The sequence below is a fragment of the Thunnus thynnus genome, chromosome 22 (genome assembly GCF_963924715.1).
Source record: "Thunnus thynnus chromosome 22, fThuThy2.1, whole genome shotgun sequence".
NCBI lineage: Eukaryota > Metazoa > Chordata > Actinopteri > Scombriformes > Scombridae > Thunnus > Thunnus thynnus.
The window spans coordinates 26464321-26486820 of NC_089538.1; the positions used below are offsets into that span (position 1 = coordinate 26464321).

Genomic DNA, 22500 nt, shown 5'->3' on the forward strand with positions numbered 1-22500 from the left:
TTTGCATCTTTGAGGAACTTTTTTAAAACATGAATGAACCTTTTTAGTAATTGAGCTAGATTCCAAGAAAGGCGGGAACTTAAAGAATTTTTTTTGGGTAATCTAGGAACCGTTTTAGGAACTTTTTAAGATCTTTGAGGAACCTTTTAGGAATACACAACCCTTTTTAGGTACTTGACCTTCTGAAGAGTCTTTCTGGGAGCTTACAAGAAACCCAGTAAACATTTTTGGAACTTTTGGCATACAAGAACCTTTTGAGGAACATAGTAGGAACTTATCTAACTTATTACATTTAAAGAATCTAGGAACCTTTTGAAGAACTTTCTAAGATTTTTGAAGAACCTTTTTAGGGACACACAAACCTTCCAGGAAGCTTTTGTGGAACCCTTTAGGAAGCCATGAACTTTTTAAGAAGCCTTTAATGAAATCTACGAATGTTATAAGGAATCTTGTTGGGCACTTACGAGGAACCCGCAAAACTGTTTTGGAACCCAGGTACATTATTAGGAACTATTTAGCACCCAAGAACCTTTTCAGGGTCTTTGAGGAACTCTTTTGGGAGGCAGGAAACTTTTTAGGCACATGACAGGAATCCAGGAAGCTGTTGAGGAACATTTTTGAATCCAAGAATGATAGGAACTTTTTAAGGAATCCAGGAACCTTTTAGGGACCTTTTAACCTTTATCTTTTAAGTTTTTGATAACTTTTTAGTAACTTACTCTATCCGCAACATGTTAGGAACCCACGGATACTCAGGGGATGTTTAGGGAACCTTTTAGGAAACTATTAATCACAGAAACCTTTATAGGAACTTTTTTGGGCTGCATGAAGGTGACAACACAATAACGTTTGAGTGCTTTAAAACACTCAGTAAGTCGTCTTACAGCGAGGCTTTTAGTTTGTACAGGTTTCCTGGAGAGCTGAGAAAGACTGTCTGCCAGAAGTGTTGGTGAACTTTGACCCCTGAGAGGAGAACATTAAGTTTCCCATCATCAGGAGGAACCGCGTTCATGCTGTAAAAACATCAAATCTGGTTCATTCTCCAACATGAATCCAGTTTTATTAAAAGTAAACATGAGACTGTGTGTGTGTGTGTGTGTGTCTGTCGTAGGCTACTTTCAGGGACAGATCTCAGACTAAAGACCAGTTAACTGGAGACAAGCCGTGTCCCCTAACTGGTAAAAAGCTGAGTTTTGGGTCAGTGGTTAGTGTTGGGGGAAGTCTCCAGGAAAACAATGTAAGTCTATGTAAAGTCCCCAAAAGTGACCTAGGGCAACATGTGTGTGTGTGTGTGTGTGTGTAGCTACTGTAACAGCAGTAGTCTCTGGTGATGACATTAGTGAGATGTAACTGGATAGCTGTTACCGCGGAAACAATGGTGCAAGGTTTTCACCACCGCCTGGATAACACACACACACACACGCTCTGCATGTATGTGCGTGTTGTATGAAGTGTGGACATGTTGGTATGTGCTAATGAGCCTTAAAGGAACAGTACACCTCTGCGGTATTAAAGACAGAGAGTTGAGCTCTGCTGTGATTGGCTCTGACAGGTGGCGTTCCTCAGGGTTCTGTACTCGGTCCTCTGTGTTCTTTATTTAAAGAACCTTTACGGCTGCGTGTTCCCTCGCCGGCCGAGTCGTCTCATATTAACGATCATCAGTCTAACGCAGCCTCCTCGTGTACCTGTCCAGGTGAGTTCGGTGAGGTGTGCCGGGGGCGGCTACGGATCCCGGGCCGGAAGGAGAACTACGTGGCCATCAAGACGCTGAAGGGCGGCTACACGGACAAGCAGAGGCGGGACTTCCTGTCGGAGGCGTCCATCATGGGTCAGTTCCAGCACCCGAACATCATCCACCTGGAGGGCGTCATCACCACTTCCTGTCCCGTCATGATCATCACCGAGTTCATGGAGAACGGAGCGCTCGACAGCTTCCTGAGGGTGAGACAGGCAGCTCCATCCTTACCTGTCTGTCTCTACCTGTCTGTCTCTACCTGTCTCACTCTACCTGCCTGTATCTACCTGTCTCTCTCTACCTTTCTCTCTCCACCTGTCTCACTCTACCTGCCTGTATCTACCTGTCTCACTCCACCTGTCTCTATCCACCTGTCTCACTCTACCTGTCTCTCTCTACCTGTCTGTCTCTACCTGTCTCTCTCTACCTGTCTCACTCTACCTGTCTCTCTCTACCTGTCTGTCTCTACCTGTCTCTCTCTACCTGTCTCACTCTACCTGTCTCTCTCTACCTGTCTGTCTCTACCTGTCTCTCTACCTGTCTCACTCCACCTGTCTCTATCCACCTGTCTCACTCTACCTGTCTCTCTCCACCTGTCTGTCTCCACCTGTCTCACTCTACCTGTCTCTCTCTACCTGTCTGTCTCTACCTGTCTCTCTCTACCTGTCTGTCTCTACCTGTCTCTCTCTACCTGTCTCACTCCACCTGTCTCTATCCACCTGTCTCACTCTACCTGTCTCTCTCTACCTGTCTGTCTCTACCTGTCTCTCTCTACCTGTCTGTCTCTACCTGTCTCTCTCTACCTGTCTCACTCCACCTGTCTCTATCCACCTGTCTCACTCTACCTGTCTCTCTCCACCTGTCTGTCTCTACCTGTCTCACTCTACCTGTCTCACTTTACCTGTCTCTCTCCACCTGTCTGTCTCTACCTGTCTCTCTCTACCTGTCTCACTCTACCTGTCTCTCTCTACCTGTCTCTATCCACCTGTCTCACTCTACCTGTCTCTCTCCACCTGTCTGTCTCTACCTGTCTCACTCTACCTGTCTCACTTTACCTGTCTCTCTCCACCTGTCTGTCTCTACCTGTCTCTCTCTACCTGTCTCTCTCTACCTGTCTGTCTCTACCTGTCTCTCTCTACCTGTCTCACTCTACCTGTCTCACTCTACCTGTCTCTCTCCACCTGTCTGTCTCTACCTGTCTCTCTCTACTCGTCTCTCTCCACCCGTTTCTCTCTACCTGTCTCTCTCCACCTGTCTCACTCCACCTGTCTCTATCCACCTGTCTCACTCTACCTGTCTCTCTCTACCTGTCTGTCTCTACCTGTCTCTCTCTACCTGTCTGTCTCTACCTGTCTCTCTCTACCTGTCTCACTCTACCTGTCTCTCTCTACCTGTCTGTCTCTACCTGTCTCTCTCTACCTGTCTCACTCCACCTGTCTCTATCCACCTGTCTCACTCTACCTGTCTCTCTCCACCTGTCTGTCTCTACCTGTCTCTCTCTACCTGTCTGTCTCTACCTGTCTCTCTCTACCTGTCTGTCTCTACCTGTCTCTCTCTACCTGTCTCACTCCACCTGTCTCTATCCACCTGTCTCACTCTACCTGTCTCTCTCCACCTGTCTGTCTCTACCTGTCTCTCTCTACCTGTCTCACTCTACCTGTCTCACTCTACCTGTCTGTCTCTACCTGTCTCTCTCTACCTGTCTCACTCTACCTGTCTCTCTCTACCTGTCTCTCTCCACCTGTCTGTCTCTACCTGTCTCTCTCTACCTGTCTCACTCTACCTGTCTCACTCCAGCTGTCTCACTCCAGCTGTCTCACTCCACCTGTCTCTCTCCACCTGTCTCACTCTACCTGTCTCACTCTACCTGTCTGTCTGCAGATGAATGACGGACAGTTCACCACCATCCAGCTGGTGGGGATGCTGCGTGGCATCGCCGCGGGGATGAAGTATCTGTCCGACATGAGCTTCGTCCACCGAGACCTGGCAGCTCGCAACATCCTGGTCAACTCCAACCTGGTCTGTAAGGTGAGACGGTCTGCACACCTGTCTGTCTGCCTGCACACCTGTCTGTCTGCCTGCACACCTGTCTGTCTTACGTCAGTTTGAAGGATCCTGGTAATAAACTGTTGTGTGTTTTTCGTGTTCAGGTGTCAGACTTTGGTCTCAGCAGGGTCCTGACTGAAAACTCGTCTGACCCGACGTACACCAGCTCTCTGGTAAGACCTGATTCATCATGATGACAGCCCTGCAAGTGCTGCATTTGGTTTATATTTGAGATGTTTTGTGACGTGTGGAGTTCCTCAGGGCTCTGCTCTCGGTCCTCTTCTCTTCTGTCTTTATCTGACTGTGTGTTTCTGTCAGGGAGGGAAGATTCCTATTCGCTGGACGGCTCCTGAAGCCATCGCCTACAGGTGAGGATCAGCGCCGCAGCTTGTCGTAGAGGATCGGCTGTATTAAACTCACTACGAGTGAATTAACATCGTTATGTAATTGACTGATTGCAGGAAGTTCACGTCGGCCAGCGATGGGTGGAGTTACGGCATCGTCATGTGGGAAGTGATGTCATACGGAGAGCGACCGTACTGGGACATGAGCAACCAGGACGTAAGAAAACAAACACGTTAAAACCTCCGAAAGAAAAAAACTAAAACACAAAACAAAACGACTTCAAATAATAGAAACAGTTTCATATTAATAACTCTCACCCGTCTCTCTCACTCGTCTCTCTCTCACCCGTCTCTCTCTCACCCGTCTCTCTCTCACCCGTCTCTCTCACTCGTCTCTCTCTCACCTGTCTCTCTCTCACCCGTCTCTCTCTCACCCGTCTCTCTCTCACCCGTCTCTCTCTCACCCGTCTCTCTCACTCGTCTCTCTCTCACCTGTCTCTCTCTCACCCGTCTCTCTCACTCGTCTCTCTCTCACCCGTCTCTCTCTCACCCGTCTCTCTCACTCGTCTCTCTCTCACCCGTCTCTCTCTCACCCGTCTCTCTCTCACCCGTCTCTCTCACTCGTCTCTCTCTCACCTGTCTCTCTCACTCGTCTCTCTCTCACCCGTCTCTCTCTCACCCGTCTCTCTCTCACCTGTCTCTCTCACCCGTCTCTCTCACCCGTCTCTCTCTCACCCGTCTCTCTCTCACCCGTCTCTCTCTCACCCGTCTCTCTCACCCGTCTCTCTCACCCGTCTCTCTCACCCGTCTCTCTCTCACCCGTCTCTCTCTCACCCGTCTCTCTCACTCGTCTCTCTCTCACCCGTCTCTCTCTCACCCGTCTCTCTCTCACCCGTCTCTCTCACTCGTCTCTCTCTCACCCGTCTCTCTCTCACCCGTCTCTCTCTCACCTGTCTCTCTCTCACCCGTCTCTCTCTCACCCGTCTCTCTCTCACCCGTCTCTCTCACCCGTCTCTCTCTCACCTGTCTCTCTCTCACCCGTCTCTCTCACCCGTCTCTCTCTCACTCGTCTCTCTCTCACCCGTCTCTCTCATCCGTCTCTCTCTCACCTGTCTCTCTCTCACCTGTCTCTCTCTCACCCGTCTCTCTCTCACCCGTCTCTCTCTCACCCGTCTCTCTCACCCGTCTCTCTCTCACCTGTCTCTCTCTCACCCGTCTCTCTCACCCGTCTCTCTCTCACCTGTCTCTCTCTCACCCGTCTCTCTCTCACCCGTCTCTCTCTCACCCGTCTCTCTCTCACCTGTCTCTCTCTCACCCGTCTCTCTCTCACCTGTCTCTCTCTCACCCGTCTCCCTGCGTCTGTCCGTCAGGTGATCAACGCCATCGAGCAGGACTACCGGCTGCCGCCGCCGCCGGACTGCCCCGCCTCTCTGCACTCGCTCATGCTGGACTGCTGGCAGAAGGAACGAGCCAATCGGCCGAGGTTCTGCGACGTGGTGTCGGCGCTCGACAGGCTGATCCGTAACCCCGCCTCCCTGAAGGTGACGATCGCGGACGGACCGAGGTGAGGGTCGTTAGAGAGAGTTTGATTGGCAGCTGTGGAATGTCATTCATGCAGCAGCTGCTGGGGTTCAGGGGTCAAAGGTCAGAGTCTGGCGTGGAGACAAAGGCAGGCACACACACACACACATACACACTTAAACAAAACATGTGTGTGTGTGTGTGTGTGTGTGTGTGCAGGGGGCGGGGCTTGTGAGCCTCCCAGCTGTGTGATTGGCAGCTGTTTATACAGACAGAGTTGTTTACAGGAGCAGGTGCAGAACAGTTCACATTCCTGGATTAAAGCTCAGAGCGAAGCAATATCCTGTCTGTCTGTCTGTCTGCCGGCTGCCTGTCTGTCTGACATGTAGAGTTTAGAAAAGTGACGACAGCATCGGTTCGTACCTGCAGATGTGGACAGCTGTGTGTGACTCAGAAGTTTCTGTCTCGCTGAAGAGTCGGATGTTCAGACCGATTCCTCCGTAGCGTCTAAGAAGCTACAGCTAGTTAGCTTAGCTTAGCGTAGCATAAAGACTGGAGACGAGACATGAGAGAGGAATCGACCTGAACGTCTGACTCAGCAAGAAAGTAGAAACTTTTCCTTTACAAAAATAATCTAAGGAAAAGACACTATCCAGGTGCATTATGGGAACTGTAGGATCCAGTGTTTGTGGAGTTTGAGCCAAACAAGAGACGTATTCAGTCCAAATCTGACGGGGGGGGGGGGGGGGGGGGGGGGGGGGGGGGGGGGTGTTTAGGTTGACGGGTCTCGACTGCAGCAGCCTGTGGTGAGAAAGTTGATCCAGAATCAACCCGACGTCACGCTGCGGCGGCCAATCACAGCCGGCGATCAGACTGATCAGATCTGTAAACTCTGCCATGAGGGAGGACGTTTCTCTTCAAAGTAAAGTCAGACTCTGCTGTCGGCTTCCTGACTGACGAGAGAGAGATGATGAATAATGATAATGATGATAAAATGTTATTTTCTGATTGGTTCACGGCGGTTATGTTCTAGAGCACAACACACCCACACCTCCGCTCAACCCTGCGGCGGTGCTGCAACGCCTGATCTGGTCTGAATACGACCTAAAAGTCAGGATATCTGCTCAGATTTATATCATTTAAACAACTTCAGAAACAATAAACAACAAAACATCAGTGACATAAAACGGACAAACACACCCTGAACTCTGCTACAGAGACGTCTGAAGGTTTCCAGACAGTCGACATCTCCGCATGGGATCAAACTTTCACATATTTCCAGTCTAGAAGTGCAGGTCTAAACCTGAAACTCTTCTGTCAGCTCGTCATGGTTCAGTATCATTAATCCTGTCTGTCTGTCTCAGCTCATCACAGCCTCTGTTGGACCAGCGCCCCCCCCCTTCCCTCTCAGCCTGTAGTTCAGTCTCCGAGTGGCTTCGAGCCATAAAGATGGAGAGATACGAGCAGAGCTTCCTGCAAGCTGGATTCACCAGCCTGGACATCGTCTCGCAGATCAACACAGAGTAAGATTCACTACATACACCCTCCAAGTTCTGATACACAAATCTGTTTTTGGACTTTTTCTCTAATCTTTGATTTTTGCTGAAATATTGGATCATTTGAACATTTATTGAAATGAAAGCACGTGAGAAGTTTAGAGGGAAAAATCACTATTTGGTGGAGCTGTTAACAACTCATAGACATGTGAAATGTGACCCCGACTACACACTGCTTTTTGTAAGACGTCAAAAGACAAAAAGGTTGGAAACCACTGGTTTCATCTTTAACAATGTGTTGTATTTTAAAAGCTTGTTATATTATCCATTGTGTCAAATCTTCATCTGAAAAGTAACTAAAGCTGTCAAATAAATGTAGTGGAGTAGAAAGCAGAGCCAGCGCCAGACAACAAGGCGGCTTGAGGTTTTCACGGGTGGGCATTCCTCTTTAGATCGGACATTTTTTTAGGTAGTGTAACGTGAATGAGATGAATGGCTGTCTATACATAAAAGAGGAAATAACATGATAACAACTAATCCAACACTGTACAACCCTTGTTATGAGAGTAGCTACAAACACAAATTGAACAATGGATATGTTACAATTCAGAACTTCCTCAGAAACCGCAGTCAGAACATGCCACGACGGGCTTACCTGCAGCTACTATTCCTGCACAAGGTGGAGTCTTCTGGGCTTTGAGTTGAAAAGGTTCATTAAGTCGTCGTAATCCGAAGTGTTAGTTAGTTCTCTTTCAAAAGACAAGATGTGTCAAGTTTTTCAGGCGTCCAGTCAACATTGATGATCTGAGGTGCGTCTGGATCTGGTGTTAAACCGTGTTTGGTGACTGAATGGATCCTTTAGCGCCAACAAACGTCTCACGACCATCCTGCCGCGACTTCTCTCTATGCACCCAACATGTGTCATCCGAGTTTTTCAAAGAGAGCTGTTTAGCCGTAGTTTCCGACTTTCGTCCAGCTGCTAGCTACACAAAACCGCCTCCTGACAGCAAATGCACAATGTAGCGTAATGTCAGTCATGTACACTAACAGAGGAAGTTCATATGAATCTGATAGGGCGGTAAAACTGTCAATCTGAATGTCGGGGTGGCACAAAAACCCAGTTGGACAGACATTGCCCTCCAATGCCTACCGTGCCGCCAGCGGTGGTAGAAAGTACAATATGAACCCTCTGAAATGTAGTGAAGTGGAAGTATAAAGTAGCATCACATGGAAATACTCAAGTAAAGTACAAGTACCTCAAAATTATACTTAAGTACAGTACTTGAGTAAATGTACTTAGTTACTTTTGTATTTTTCTAAAAGAAAACTGAATCTCTTTTTTCAATCAAATCTTATTTTTCATTAGAAGATATGAATACAGACACTAAACAGCCATTGAACACATCATAATATGCCAGTCAGAGAAATATAGAACATACCACCATATAGCAGAGTTCACCCTCAGTCCTGTCCAAGAAAACTGAATCTTTAAGATTTTTTAGTGGCAAAGTAAATTTGAGTTCCCTTGTATAGTAAATGTATAAAATAATTGATTCATAGTTCAGTTTTTGGCTGAAGATTTAAGTTTTATCTGTGTTTTTGGCTCTTATCTCTTTCCGTACTTTGTTTCCATAGAGACCTGCTCAGAGTGGGCGTGACCCTCGCCGGCCACCAGAAGAAAATCCTCTTCTCCATCCAGACACTCAGGATACAAAAAGCTCCGCCCACCCTGCTCTACTGACCAATCACAGCGCCGCCTCGTCATACTGTCCAAAACCACAACACTCAGGATGCATTTTTACTGGTCCAACCCAACTTTCTGACCAATCAGAGACGGCCTCCTGATGGTCAGACCGATGAGAGTCCTCAGCTGTGACATTAAGGATGCACAAAACTTTCACAGCGACTCAGAACACTAAATAATGAGGATTCTCCTGATGCTTCATACTTTTTGATTCAGGTGCAACAACACTCTGTCTACTTTGTTATTTTGACCAATCAGAACCAGCCACAGAGAAGTTTTTAGACTTAAGCTAGCGCCCAGCTGGTAAACACTCAGGATCATACCAGCCATCCACTGCTCAGGAAACCCAAAGATCCTCCTACCTTGACCTGATTGGTCACTTTTTAATCCCTGAAATCCCTTAAAATCCTAGACTCACAGGACACCAACCAACCAACATCCAGCACATAAAAAAACAAATTTTGTTCAAATGACGCATCTGATTGGACGTGGAGACGTTGTAACTGGCCCCTCTGGCCCTGCTGTTACCACTAAGCCCCGCCCACTGCATGGAAGCACAGCTGGGATTGGTTCCCAGCTGTGTTCGTCACACAGTAACAGCAGGTTGGTGCTGTGCTGGTTGGATTTGCACAGCAGAAAAACAGGAATCCCAGCAGATCAAGGACTAAATGGTCTCTGTTGGATTTTATTGGAAATGCAAAGATTTGTTCTTTCATGATGTTTTTGTGTAAAAACAAAGAAAACTCTTCACGGGATCAGTTGATGGTCATAACTAAAGCTCCCAAACTGCCACTGCCACTACGACTGCCAAAAACCGAGACATTTAGGAGCGAAGGGACTTTTATTTCGAGCTGGAAGGTGTCCGAGTGAATTTTCAGTACTGTGGATATCTCCAAATACTCTATTAGGAGTATTCTGTGATTTTATCTGAACGCTTCTTAGGAATTATTGTGGATTTTTTAAAGAATGTTGTGGAATCTGTGCAGGAACATTTCTGACTCCCAGAAATTCCAAACAGACTAGTCGGTAAACTCAGTCAGTTTGGGAATATTTACCCGAGGGACATCTGGAGGTTCTGGAGGGATTTATGTGGTGATATGCAAAAAGGTTCTGGTAAAGGATCAGTGTCATAACCTGTGAGGAATATTCCGGGGTCACCTCGGAAAACAATGTGGAACATTTTGAGGAAATCTTTGGGAATCTTTGAGAATACTGCCCACGCTTTTGTGGAAATATTTTGAGAACTTTTTTCTCAAGGCATTATCCAAATTACTGTGATTGTTCAGGTGATGAAATTCCCTGGAATACTAGAAGACTTTCAAGAAGCCTTTCGGGAATATTTACGTCACATTACTGAATTCTTGAACAGGACTACGAGTTTCTCAAACTGTGGTTTGACACCCACAAATGGTTGTAAGTCCAATTCTGGTGCTTTTTTTTTTTGAGGTTGTAAAAGTACTCTATTTTAATGAGCCTGTGTCCTCAAAAGTTCCCACACTGAGGGGTCTAGAACTGTTTTTAAACTTTAAATTGATACTTCAACCAAGATCTATCCTTTCAATATCAAACACTAATCCTTGCAGAGTTGAAAGGTTTGTTAAGAGTTTGCAGTCTGGTAAAGAGTTGGTGCTCAGCTTGGAGTTGAAATGGGGGAAAAAGTACTAAAGATTTGTGGTTGAGAATCACTTTAAAGCTTTTTATTTTCAACCCTCTGGAACAAAACCACAGCAGAGAAAGATTCCAGTTTCCAGAGAATAAGCAGATTTTAGCTGATTCAACAAAAAAACAGTTTGAAGAAGTAAAAAGTAATTTTATGATGTTTTTGAAAAGTCCCAGATCCCTGAGTGTGGGAACTGTTCCAGGTTTGAGGACGTCACCGGAAATATTGGAACTATTGGAACTATTGAACTGTTAATGGTTTTATATTTTAGCACTTTTTGTACCTGATATTTGACTATGATCATGTTTTTAAGCCGAGTAGAGTGATCAATGTTTTTATACTAAACATACATTTCAGGAAAAAGTTTCATTTTGTAAAGAAAAGAAAAACAACAAAAAATATTTGTCTCGTGTTTCAAAGCTCTCTGGGATGAAGGTGAATGAGAGGATCTGATATTCAGGACCAAAGATCACGTCTGAAGTCAGTCAGTTGTTTGGCCCTCAGGAACAAGAGCATGTGTCTGATTCACCACTTAAATGTCTGATAATTCCCCTTTGATCAGCTCTAAAACACCACATATCAATGCTTAACATATCCCCAACATGTGACAGAAGACTTTAATCTTGCTCTGATTCCGGTGTCTGGAGGTGTCTCTTCTGTTCCCACTGACAAACATTCATTCATGTGATAAGAAAAGTCTGAAGGTAAGTCGGACAAAACCTTCAGAAGTCTAAAAATGTCACACAGTTATCTTTAAGTTCCTGCTAAAGTAAAGAATATCTGAACATTGCTGTGAAACAGTGTTTTCAATAATAGGAACATTTTATTCCAGTCTGCCTCCGTCCCGTCAAGAGTTTACTAGAAGCAGTTAACATGTTTGATGTTTGACTGAGGAAGTGTAGATTTCAGAGCTGTTATTTCTATAAATAAAATAAAACCTTCAACAACCTGTAAAACTGCAAACATCTCGTTCACACCAGAAGACATTTTTCTGGTCTTTAGCTCAGGAAGACATCTTTTCTTAAAAAACGGCAACACTTTATTTCACAGTCCTTTAATTTTACACTAATTAACTGGAAGTTTTCTGAGTAATTTGCAGGAATTTCACATTAAATTTTTAGGATATTTTACGGGGGGGTTACAAGTTTAAAGAGTTAAGTTGGTTTATTTGGTGATTTTTCTTTAACTGACAGAAAATACTCAGTTTTCATTGTGTTGTTTTGTGTGTCAAACTACATATTAGCACATTATGCACATATAATGAGCACATTTCTCGTACACTACCAAAGTACATAATCCTTTCCAAGAAATGTCCTAAGAATGAACAGTTACACAGCAGCTACTTTTAGGAAATTATTGAAAAAACAAAACAAAACTACACACTGAAAACTACATATTTTCTGTCAGTTAAACAATTGTTCAAAAGAAGGGGACCTGTGAAGTAAAGCATTACCAAAAAAAACACAGTACAGCCCAAACTAAACCAAACTAAACCATATCAGTCCCATAACCCCACCAACCCTCCACTCCAACTCCTGCAGGCAAGATTCAACAGCACATTAACAGTTAATAGTGAGAGTTCATACCAGAAAGTGATCAACTCACTTAGAAACACAATATGAGAGAAAAAGACGGAGAATTCCCAGACGTTCCCGTTATTCCTCCCACCTGAGAAGCTCTGATTGACTTTTCCAACCAGCTGAATAAATCCTAGATGTGGGCAGTGATTCAGGCTACTCCTGTACCCTCCGAGCAAGATTAAATAAACATTTGTCAACCAATCAGGTCATGAATACGTTGTGAAGTGACCACCAAACCTTCTTTACTTTAATTAGATGCTTTTTAAGAACTTTGCAGCTTATTTTCAGCCTTTTTTTTTTACCACAATAACTGAAAGAGCCGAAAGCAGAAACCCAGTATGTCTGTAATATTTGACTGGTGATCAGATTAAACATAACCTGATTAAATAATGTGATTCATTCAGTTCGGCTGTCAGTCAAACCTGTAACTAGCCAATAACAGCACTACAGGGAGGGTTTCCATGGCAACTCCCAGCCTCCTCTACTGTATACTGGACTGATGCATGATGGGGTCTTCACATTGAAGGCTGCTGCGGTGATGTCATTGTTGTTGTTGATTGGGGGATTCAGGAGCAAACTGTCGCTGTTGGAGATCATGTGACCTGACGTTCACCTCCGGTCCTTTCACTGTCGGAGTAACGTCGTAACGTCCGTCCTTGTTTGTCCCGTCCACTCTGAGTTATATCTGTCAACACGACGTCTATAAATCCATTCATGAATGAAAATATTATGGTTGTTATTATTGATATATAAGAGAATGTCCACGGGTTGAAGGGGAGTCTCTGTCAGCCAATCACAATAAAGATGAACCGTCCCGCCCAGTGAGATGTCCTGTTGTCAGTCTGTGTGTGTTTGTGTGTGTAAGTGGTCACAGGTTTGATTACTTCAGCAGTTTTAATGACTTCACATATTTATTTTATGACCACATGTGAGAAAAGACATAAAACCTGAACTGAAGTTTGTTAAAAAGGTTTCAGGTTACAATGTTCTGCAGGATCAACTGGACCAAAGTGATGAACGGACGGTCAGTCAGGAGCCCAAATGAACATTAAAGCATCAAATCATTCCTCCTGTTCATACTGACCATTAGAAGATCCCTTCATAATGACCTTACAATGGAAGTGATGGAGGACTAAATCCACAGTCTGAAGCTAATATGAAGCTTCAGCGTCCAAATGAGTCAAATCAAGTAGATATCTTTCAACGTTACAGTCTTTTTAGTGCCAAAGTTCCTCTTTTTGTTACTATACTTCCACCTGCAGCTCAACAGGGAAACACTGTCCGAGGAAACACAAAGAGGGAATTTGATGCTAAAAAGACTGTAAATGTGTCAGATATCCACTTGATATGACTAACTCAGACTGATGAAGCTGCATAGAAGCTTCACACAGACTTTAAATGACTGTGTGGACACACTGTGGATTTTATCCTCCATCACTAACATTGAAAACACATTTGAAGGATCTTTTAATATCCAGTATGAACAGGAGGAATGATTACAGACACCTGACTGCTGGTTTAACACACTGGGAACACTGGGAACTGGGAATTAGTTTCATGTGTTTCCAGTGTTGACTGTGCTAAGTTGTATGTTATGAGCCAAAGTTAAAAAGTTTTCTATCAGTTATAAATTGACTTTTTTATTATTTTATACTTTTGCACATGAATCATTCTTTTATGTTTTTCTTGTGTCAGACAAAAAGAGGTAAATCAGCTCCTTCAGTAGTTTGTTTTAACTGAATCTCAACTTGGAAAATGTGTTAAAAACCTGTTTTAATCTTGCAGCAGACTGAATATTTTTACATCCAAATGGTTCAAAGAGTCTTTAAAGATTCTGGAAATGAGGAAGTCAAGTCAGTTTTATTTATATAGACAGACAGAAGTCGTCTCAGGGCTTTTTCACATAGAGCAGGTCCAGACTCAACATTCCTCCATGAGCAGCACTCGGTGACGCAGTGAGGAAAAACTCCCCTTTAACGGGAAGAAACCTCAAGCAGACCCGGACTCTGACTGGTTGAGAGAGACACACAGAGACGCTTAATAACAACAGTAATAATGATAGAAATATATACATATATATATAGAAACTAATCATAATAATAGTAGGTGTGGGTGTCAAGCAGGAGCAACCATAACCCACAGAAGCCAGCAATCCATAACCAGGTGGTCCAGGACCCTGATCCACAAGAACCCGTGAGACGAGAAAACACAAGAACTCTAATGGAGGAGGAGGATCAATCAATCAGACTTTATTTGTATAACACTTTTCATACAAATGCAATGTAACACAAAGTGCTTTACACAGTTACTCCCGCCCCCCCACCCCCCCCCCCTCCGGTGAGTAAAACCAGGGATGAAAGTTCGGGTATTAAAAGGAAAACAAAGATGGAGATAAAATAATAAAACATTAAAAGAGACGAGATGTGTTGGAGTAAATGAAACCAGAAATAAAAAGTAGGTTATTAATAGAATAAAAGGCAGTAAAACAGGCTAAAACATATAAATAAAACAGATAAATAAATTAAATAAAGTTCAATTAAACGCCGGATTAAAAAGGAAGGTCTTGAGTTTAAAATGATCAACACTGAAGCTGTTCGAGGACCGTAGTGATACAAAGTGGCCTCACTGTGGGTTTTTGTTCTGACTTTAATTAAAAGGCCGCTACCAGAAGACCTGAAGGTTCCAGAAGGTTCACAGGATACAAGCATATCTGATAAAGAGGTAGGACTTAGACCATCAAGAGCTTTATACACCAATAAAAGGGTCTTGAAATCATTTTGAAGCAGACGGGTAGCCAATGCAGAGACTTTATATTGGTGTAATGTTTGTTCTCTGTCTGGTCCTCATCAACACACATGCAGCTGATATATTCTCATATTCTATATTCTTCTTAAGCAGAGCATTACAGTAGTCAGTCCTGCAGGTAATGAAAGTGTGCAGTAGTGTCTCTGTATTGGCTTGAGAGAGGAACGGTTGCACTCCTATTTCTAATGTGAGGTTTAAAACTGAGATCTGAGTCAAAGATGACTTGTGAGTTTTTCACCAGTTGACGGGTATTTGGTGCCAGTGTTTGCAGTTTCACAGTTTCTCTCTCTGAGCTTCAGTATCAATGAACAAGACTTCCATTTTGTCTCGACTGAGCTGTAAAAAAGTCTCTGCCGTCCATAATTTGATATCTAGAATACGATTAGAAAAGGCACCGACATGACATCATAAAGCTGTGTGTCATCGGCATAGCGACGGAGACTGATGATGGTTCCACGTGGCTGCATGTAAAGACTAAACAGAGCAGGACCTAAAACTGAACCTTGAGGAACACCACAATTCATTTCATGGCTTTTAGATGAACATTGATCAATGCTCACAAAAATTCTCTTGATAGGATAAGATTTAAACCAGTAAGAAACAGTACCAGAGAGGCCAATCAAACTGGGAAGTCTGTCTAAAAGAATTGAGTGGTCTCCTGTATCAAAGGCTGCGTTTAAGTACAGTAATACTAATATGGTTGGTCCAAAAACCAGATTGATATTTTTAAAAATTTTGTAAGAGTTCAAAATCATTTAACTGGTTAAAAACAAACTTCTCTAAAATTTTGCTTTAAAATGGTAGATTGTGTTACTGGTCTGTAGATATTATTAGTATGGAAGCATCCAAGGTGCTTCTCTTCAGAAGAGGTTTAACTGTGGCGGTTTTAAGAGCAGAAGAGAAGACGCCCATCTGAAGAGAATCATTAACAATGTCAAGCAAATCTTCATTAAAACTGGAAATGGAATTTAAAAAGCAGTTTTGCTGGTTTAAACTGGGAATAACTGACAGCGTCTCAGCATCAACCATTCATACACTGACACTGAAGTAGATTCGATCTAATTGTGTCTATCTTACTTCTGAAGGACTGCAAAATCCTCACATCTGGAGTTGGAAGACATACCGCCTGATGCCCCAGTGCATCATGGGAAGTCCCCCAGCAGTCTAGGCCTATAGCAGCATAACTAAGGGCTGATCCAAGGCGAGCCTGGTCGGCCCTAACTATAAGCTTTATCAAAAAGGAAAGTTTTAAGCCTACTCTTAAACATAGAGAGGGTGTCTGCACCCCGGACTGAATCTGGAAGATGGTTCCATAGAAGAGGAGCCTGATAGCTGAAGGTTCTGCCTCCCATTCTACTTTTAAAGACTGTAGGAACCACCAGTAAGCCTGCATACTGGGAGCGCAGTGTTCTAGTGGGATAATACGGTACTATGAGCTCTTCAAGATATGATGGTGTCTGACCATTAAGGGCTTTGTAAGTTAGGAGAAGGATTTTAAATTCTATTCTAGATTTTACGTGATCTCTTTTTCTAGTTTTAGTCAGAACACGTGCAGCTGCATTCTGGACCAGCTGGAGAGTCTTTAGAGACTTGTTGGGGTTTTAGTATTTTTAAACCACCTTCTGGGTTTTCAGCCATGCTAGCAGAGGTTCAGACTGAAACATCTCAACAACTATCAGATGGATTGTTGTGGGATCTGGTCTTTGGTGACCCTCTGGTTTCTCCTCTAGCTCCACCATGAGGTTGACTTTATGGTTCAGAGTGAAATATCTCTGTAACTATTGGAGGTATTGACGTGATATTTGGTACCGACGTTGTTCCTCTCAGGATGAATTGTAATAACGTTGATGTTCCCATCAGCCTCAGCGGTGCAGCATGTTAACATGTTAGCGTTGAACTGGCCTGCAGCCCCACAGATATTCAGAGATCACCTGGTATTTATGTTTTAGGGAAACAGATGTTCAGCTCTGTGACTGGAATGTAAAAATGAATCCATGAGGCACAAACGGGGGGCGAGGTAGACCTGGACACACACAGCTACCTGCCAGGTGTCCCGCTGTACAGCACAGACACAATAACTCCTTTAATATTAGATCACATCTTAGCATTGAACATGTTTAAACTCACAGAAACAAACATCCAGACGGTTCAGGTTGACCTACGACCTCCGGGGCGTGTGTGTGTGTTATCAGACAGATGGAGGTGATGGAGTGATGAGTGTGTGACAGACAGACAACAGACCCAATGCAGGGGAGGTGAGAGATGTACGTTGTTGCCATGGTGACGACATCACATCGTCTTCAACCTCAATGTAGTTTTTGGTTGTTTTTTTTGTACCTCAGCTGATGGTTGGTTCATCTCCTGATTGGCTGGTCTCTGAAGCTTTCTGCATATAAATACACAACAGAATACACACTGTGGTTCTGGTCAGGCAGGTGTCCCACTTCAACACACACACACACACACACACACACACCGTGACCACCACATGTGTTTGAGGTCAGAGGTCACAGCAACTTGAGTAGACACGTGTGTGTGTGTGTGTAACCTGAGTCTGCACAAACATTTGGTTAAAGACAGAAACAGACAGAAAGTGATTTTCTTTCTATATATAAATGTATATTTATTGTCTAAATGTCTTTATTTATTATTTTATATCATTAGGGATGACTTCATCGTGTGTATATTTCGAACGCAACACAAAGACAGATTGCTTGTATGTGCAAACCTTCTTGGCTTTAAACCTGTTTCTGGTTGTGATTCTGATTTAAAATGAAAGGAAACAAGCGACTGCAACGTGAGAGACGCCGTTTGTGTGAAGAGGGAAACTCCACATATCTGTGTAACATGTCTGCCGGTGGTCACGTGACCTCGTTCTCCTCTGAAACTCTTCACTCAGCTCCTGAAACTCTGCTGCTGCTCGTCTCGTCTGACAGAAATGACTTCCAGACGTTCTGCTGCGAATGTTATAAACTCCAGCTGATGTTTAAGGCTGTGTGTGTGTGTGTGTGTGTGTGTGTATGTGTGTGTGTGTGTGAGATGTATAGGAAGGAACATTTCGACATGTTATTTCACTTTAATGAGCACATTGTTCGCAGTGAGACGCCGAGAAATGAAAAAAACTGAAGGTTTGTGTTTCATCTGTGAGAGTTGAGGAGTGTGTGTGTGTGTGTGTGTGTGTGTGTGTGTGTGTGAGTGTGTATGTGTGTGTATGTGTGTGTGTGTGTATGTGTGTATGTGTGTGTGTGTGTGTGTGTGTGTTATCCAGATTTTGGCCGCCCTCCTGCTCTGTGTCTCTCTCTGCAGGACGATCAGTACTGACAGCTCTGAAGTGCCTGAATACATGTGTGTTTAATGTGTGTGTGTGTGTGTGTGTGTGTGTGTGTGTGTGTGTGTGTGTGTGTTACATGTGTGTGATTTTTCCAGTTTGGCAGAACCCTCTTGACCTCCAACATCCCAAATCACCCTGGAAACTCCTCAAGAACCTCAGAGACCTCTTTAAGGACTCTTGGAAACTTCTCAGTAACCCTGAAGTCTTCCAGAACCTCTTACAGACATCTAGAACCTCCTCCAGAACCTCTTACAGACATCTAGAACCTCCTCCAGAACCTCTTACAGACATCTAGAACCTCCTCCAGAACCTCTTACAGACATCTAGAACCTCCTCCAGAACCTCTGACTTGCTAGAGTTTCACCGGTACAACCTCCTGAAAAACTTTAGAAACTCTCAGAATTTTAGAAAAGACCTCCAGAGCCCCTCAACCGACTTCTTGAACATCATCATAACTCTTAGAACCATCTTAGAAACCCCTGAAACTTATGGAACCACCAAACCTCAAGTTAGTGCTCTCTAGTACCTTGATAAGGAGCTCTTAACTCCCAGAGTCTCACCAACAACTCTCAGAACCTACTTAACAACCACTGAACCACTGAACTGACCCAGAAACCTCATCAACGACTTGTAGAAACTCTTAGAGAACTTCTGGAACCTCACTGACGACTCTTACAACCTCTTTACGAACCCTGAAATACCCTGTAACCACACCAATACTCTCAGAACCTCCTTAAGGACCTCCAAAACTCCTGGAATTTCAGTGGCAGCTCATAGAACCTCATGAAGAACCTCAGACACTGCTGGGGCCTCATTGATAGAAACTCCTGGAGTTTTAGAAACAACTATGACAACCTCCTTAAGAACCCCAACCCCCCTGAACCAACTTCTGGAACCACAGAGACGACTCTGAGAACCTTTTCAAGAACAACCAGTAACCCAAACATAACTCTTAGGACCATCTGAGAAACCCCTGAAACTCATGGAACCACCAACCCAAAGTCAGTACTCTCTAGTACCTCAATCAAAAGCTCTTAAACTCCCAGAAACCTCACAGAACAGAAAACCTTCAGAAGAACCTCCTGAAGAACCTTTGAAATCCTGAATCTCACAAACACTCGACTGGAAGCTTTGTGAGAACTTTGGCCAATCCACATAGAAACTAAAAACAATACTATGAATACTACTACTACTATTACTACTATCACTACTATCACTACTATTACTACTATCACTACTATCACTACTATTACTACTATCACTACTATCACTACTATTACTACTATCACTACTATCACTACTATCACTACTATTACTACTATCACTACTATCACTACTATCACTACTATTACTACTATCACTACTATTACTACTATCACTACTATCACTACTATTACTACTATCACTACTATCACTACTATCACTACTATTACTACTATCACTACTATCACTACTATTACTACTATCACTACTATCACTACTATCACTACTAGTACTACTACTATGCTGCTGCTTACAAAGTATCAGGAAATGAAAATGACTTCAGTCTAGACGCGTGTGTTTAATGTGTGTGTGTGTGTGTGTGTGTGTGTGCGTGCGTGTGCGTGTGCGCGCATGTGTGTGTGTGTGTGTGTGTGTGTGTGTGTGTGTGTGTGTGGCTCCTTTAGGTTAATTGGTAGAATAATATTGTGACAGGCAGAGTGACGAATGGGCCGTCACACACACACACACACACACAGTTCAGCTTTCAACACTTTTATTGGTTCTCTTCAGTAAGACTCCTCCCGCCTGGCGGCCATGTTGGAGGTCACCAGCTCTCAGTCTTCACCCACCTGTAGAACTGTTTTAAGGACCCATTAGCAGCACCTGAACATAAACACCTTGAGGCTCCTGGAGCATCTCTGGAACCTCCTCACTGACCTCTGAATCAATCAGGCCTGGAACATTTTATTAGTCAAATAAAACCCCTGGAACCTCCTCAAGGACCTGTGAGAGTATCTAAAGACCCTGGAACTTTCACAAGGACCCCTAAGACCCTCTAAAGGACCTTTGCAACTACCTAAAGCCCCTCAGGAACTGTTTTAATGACCCCTAAAACCTCCTCAAGGACCTGTGAAAGTACCTTAAAACCGTAACCCTCAGATTTCCTCAATAACTCCACTAACTTTTTATTAGTCAAGGACCAGTAACAGTTCCTCAAGCACCCTCAGAACCTCCTCAAGGACCCGTGAGAGTAACTTAAAGACCCCTGGAACTTTCTCAAGGACGCACACAGCCTGCAGTGTCTTTTGAAAGAAGAGACAGACAGACCCGTCGCCATGGTAATGATCATACCTGTCAATCAGCAGGTGATCACTCAGCTGATAGGCTGACAAGCTGACACCCCACTGACCTGGAAATGACCTCACACACGCACGCACGCACGCACACACACACACACACACCCACACACACATATACAGCCTGCAGTGTGTGAGTCACTGCTCATTAAGTTTCAACCTTCAGGAGACTGAAAACAAGATCCTGTTACTGTGTGTGTGTGTGTGTGTGTGTGTGTGTGTGAGTGTGTGTGTGTGTGTGTGAGACAGGACAGTATCTGTTGTTTAGCGAGTTCGAAGGCTTTCATTGGTCAGAATTTCTCTTTTGGCACCTTTGAGCATTGTGATGTGTTTACTGTCGCTGTTCTTCATCTCTTCCTGTATTACATTCAGCTGGTAACTTTATACATGTAAGTACAGTCTGCACACACACACACACACACACACACACAAAAGATGTGTCAGGCGTGTATCAGGTCAGTGAGGGAGCAGTGCAGTCTGGGTAATTCTCCTCAGGTCTCACAGCTTCAGACTGAATCTTTGTCTTTTCTACATGTTACATCACGTCCTCCATTTTGTTTCCACTGTGAGCTGGAAGTCAGAGCAGAGCTGTAACAATAATAATAATAATAATAACAACAACAACAACAATAACAACAACAACAACAATAATAATAATAATAATAATAGTGTTTGGTGTAATCAGTTATTTAGATTAACATTATTTAAACTATTTAAACATCACTCAAACAGCAACTTCATTACAAATACAAAAACATAAGTTAAATAAAGCTAGCAGCTAAACTAGCGCCAGCTATAGCTAGCTATACATACACTAAGATACTAACATAGTATGTTAGTGTATGTTAGCATGTGCATGTTAGCATGTTAGTATGTTAGTATGTTAGTATGTGCATGTTAGTATGTTAGTATGTTAGTATATGTTGGTGCATGTTAGTATGTTAGTATGTTAGTATGTTAGTATATGTTGGTTTATGTTAGTATGTTAGTATATGTTAGTATGTTAGTATGTTAGTATGTGCATGTTAGTATGTTAGTATGTTAGTATGTTAGTATATGTTGGTGCATGTTAGTATGTTAGCATGTTAGTATATGTTGGTGCATGTTAGTATGTTAGCATGTTAGTATATGTTGGTGCATGTTAGTATGTTAGCATGTTAGTATATGTTGGTGCATGTTAGTATGTTAGTATGTTAGTATATGTTGGTGCATGTTAGTATGTTAGCATGTTAGTATGTTAGCATGTTAGTATATGTTGGTGCATGTTAGTATGTTAGCATGTTAGTATGTTAGTATGTTAGTATATGTTGGTGCATGTTAGTATGTTAGCATGTTAGTATGTTAGCATGTTAGTATATGTTGGTGCATGTTAGTATGTTAGCATGTTAGTATATGTTGGTGCATGTTAGTATGTTAGTATGTTAGTATATGTTGGTGCATGTTAGTATGTTAGCATGTTAGTATATGTTGGTGCATGTTAGTATGTTAGTATGTTAGTATATGTTGGTGCATGTTAGTATGTTAGCATGTTAGTATATGTTGGTGCATGTTAGTATGTTAGTATATGTTAGTATATGTTGGTGCATGTTAGTATGTTAGTATGTTAGTATATGTTGGTGCATGTTAGTATGTTAGCATGTTAGTATATGTTGGTGCATGTTAGTATGTTAGCATGTTAGTATATGTTAGTATGTTAGTATATGTTGGTGCATGTTAGTATGTTAGTATGTTAGTATATGTTGGTGCATGTTAGTATGTTAGCATGTTAGTATGTTAGTATGTTAGCATGTTAGTATGTTAGCATGTTAGTATGTTAGTATGTTAGTATGTTAGTATATGTTGGTGCATGTTAGTATGTTAGTATGTTAGTATATGTTGGTGAATGTTAGTGCATGTTAG

The 22500-nt window shown here is 43.2% G+C and overlaps 1 protein-coding gene across 2 annotated transcripts in view; it reads left to right on the plus strand.

Moving 5' to 3' along the window:
* Positions 1-12947, plus strand: part of LOC137173987 (ephrin type-B receptor 4b-like) — a 35862-nt gene extending 22915 nt beyond the window's left edge. For both annotated transcript variants that reach the window (XM_067578932.1, XM_067578931.1), the window contains exons 14-21: positions 1694-1941; positions 3617-3763; positions 3886-3954; positions 4100-4149; positions 4243-4342; positions 5496-5689; positions 7011-7169; positions 8778-12947. In XM_067578932.1, the coding sequence (XP_067435033.1) occupies positions 1694-1941; positions 3617-3763; positions 3886-3954; positions 4100-4149; positions 4243-4342; positions 5496-5689; positions 7011-7169; positions 8778-8883 (1073 nt within the window). In that variant the 3' untranslated portion in view covers positions 8884-12947. The remainder of the gene's footprint in view (positions 1-1693; positions 1942-3616; positions 3764-3885; positions 3955-4099; positions 4150-4242; positions 4343-5495; positions 5690-7010; positions 7170-8777) is intronic.
* Positions 12948-22500: the final 9553 nt, after the last annotated feature.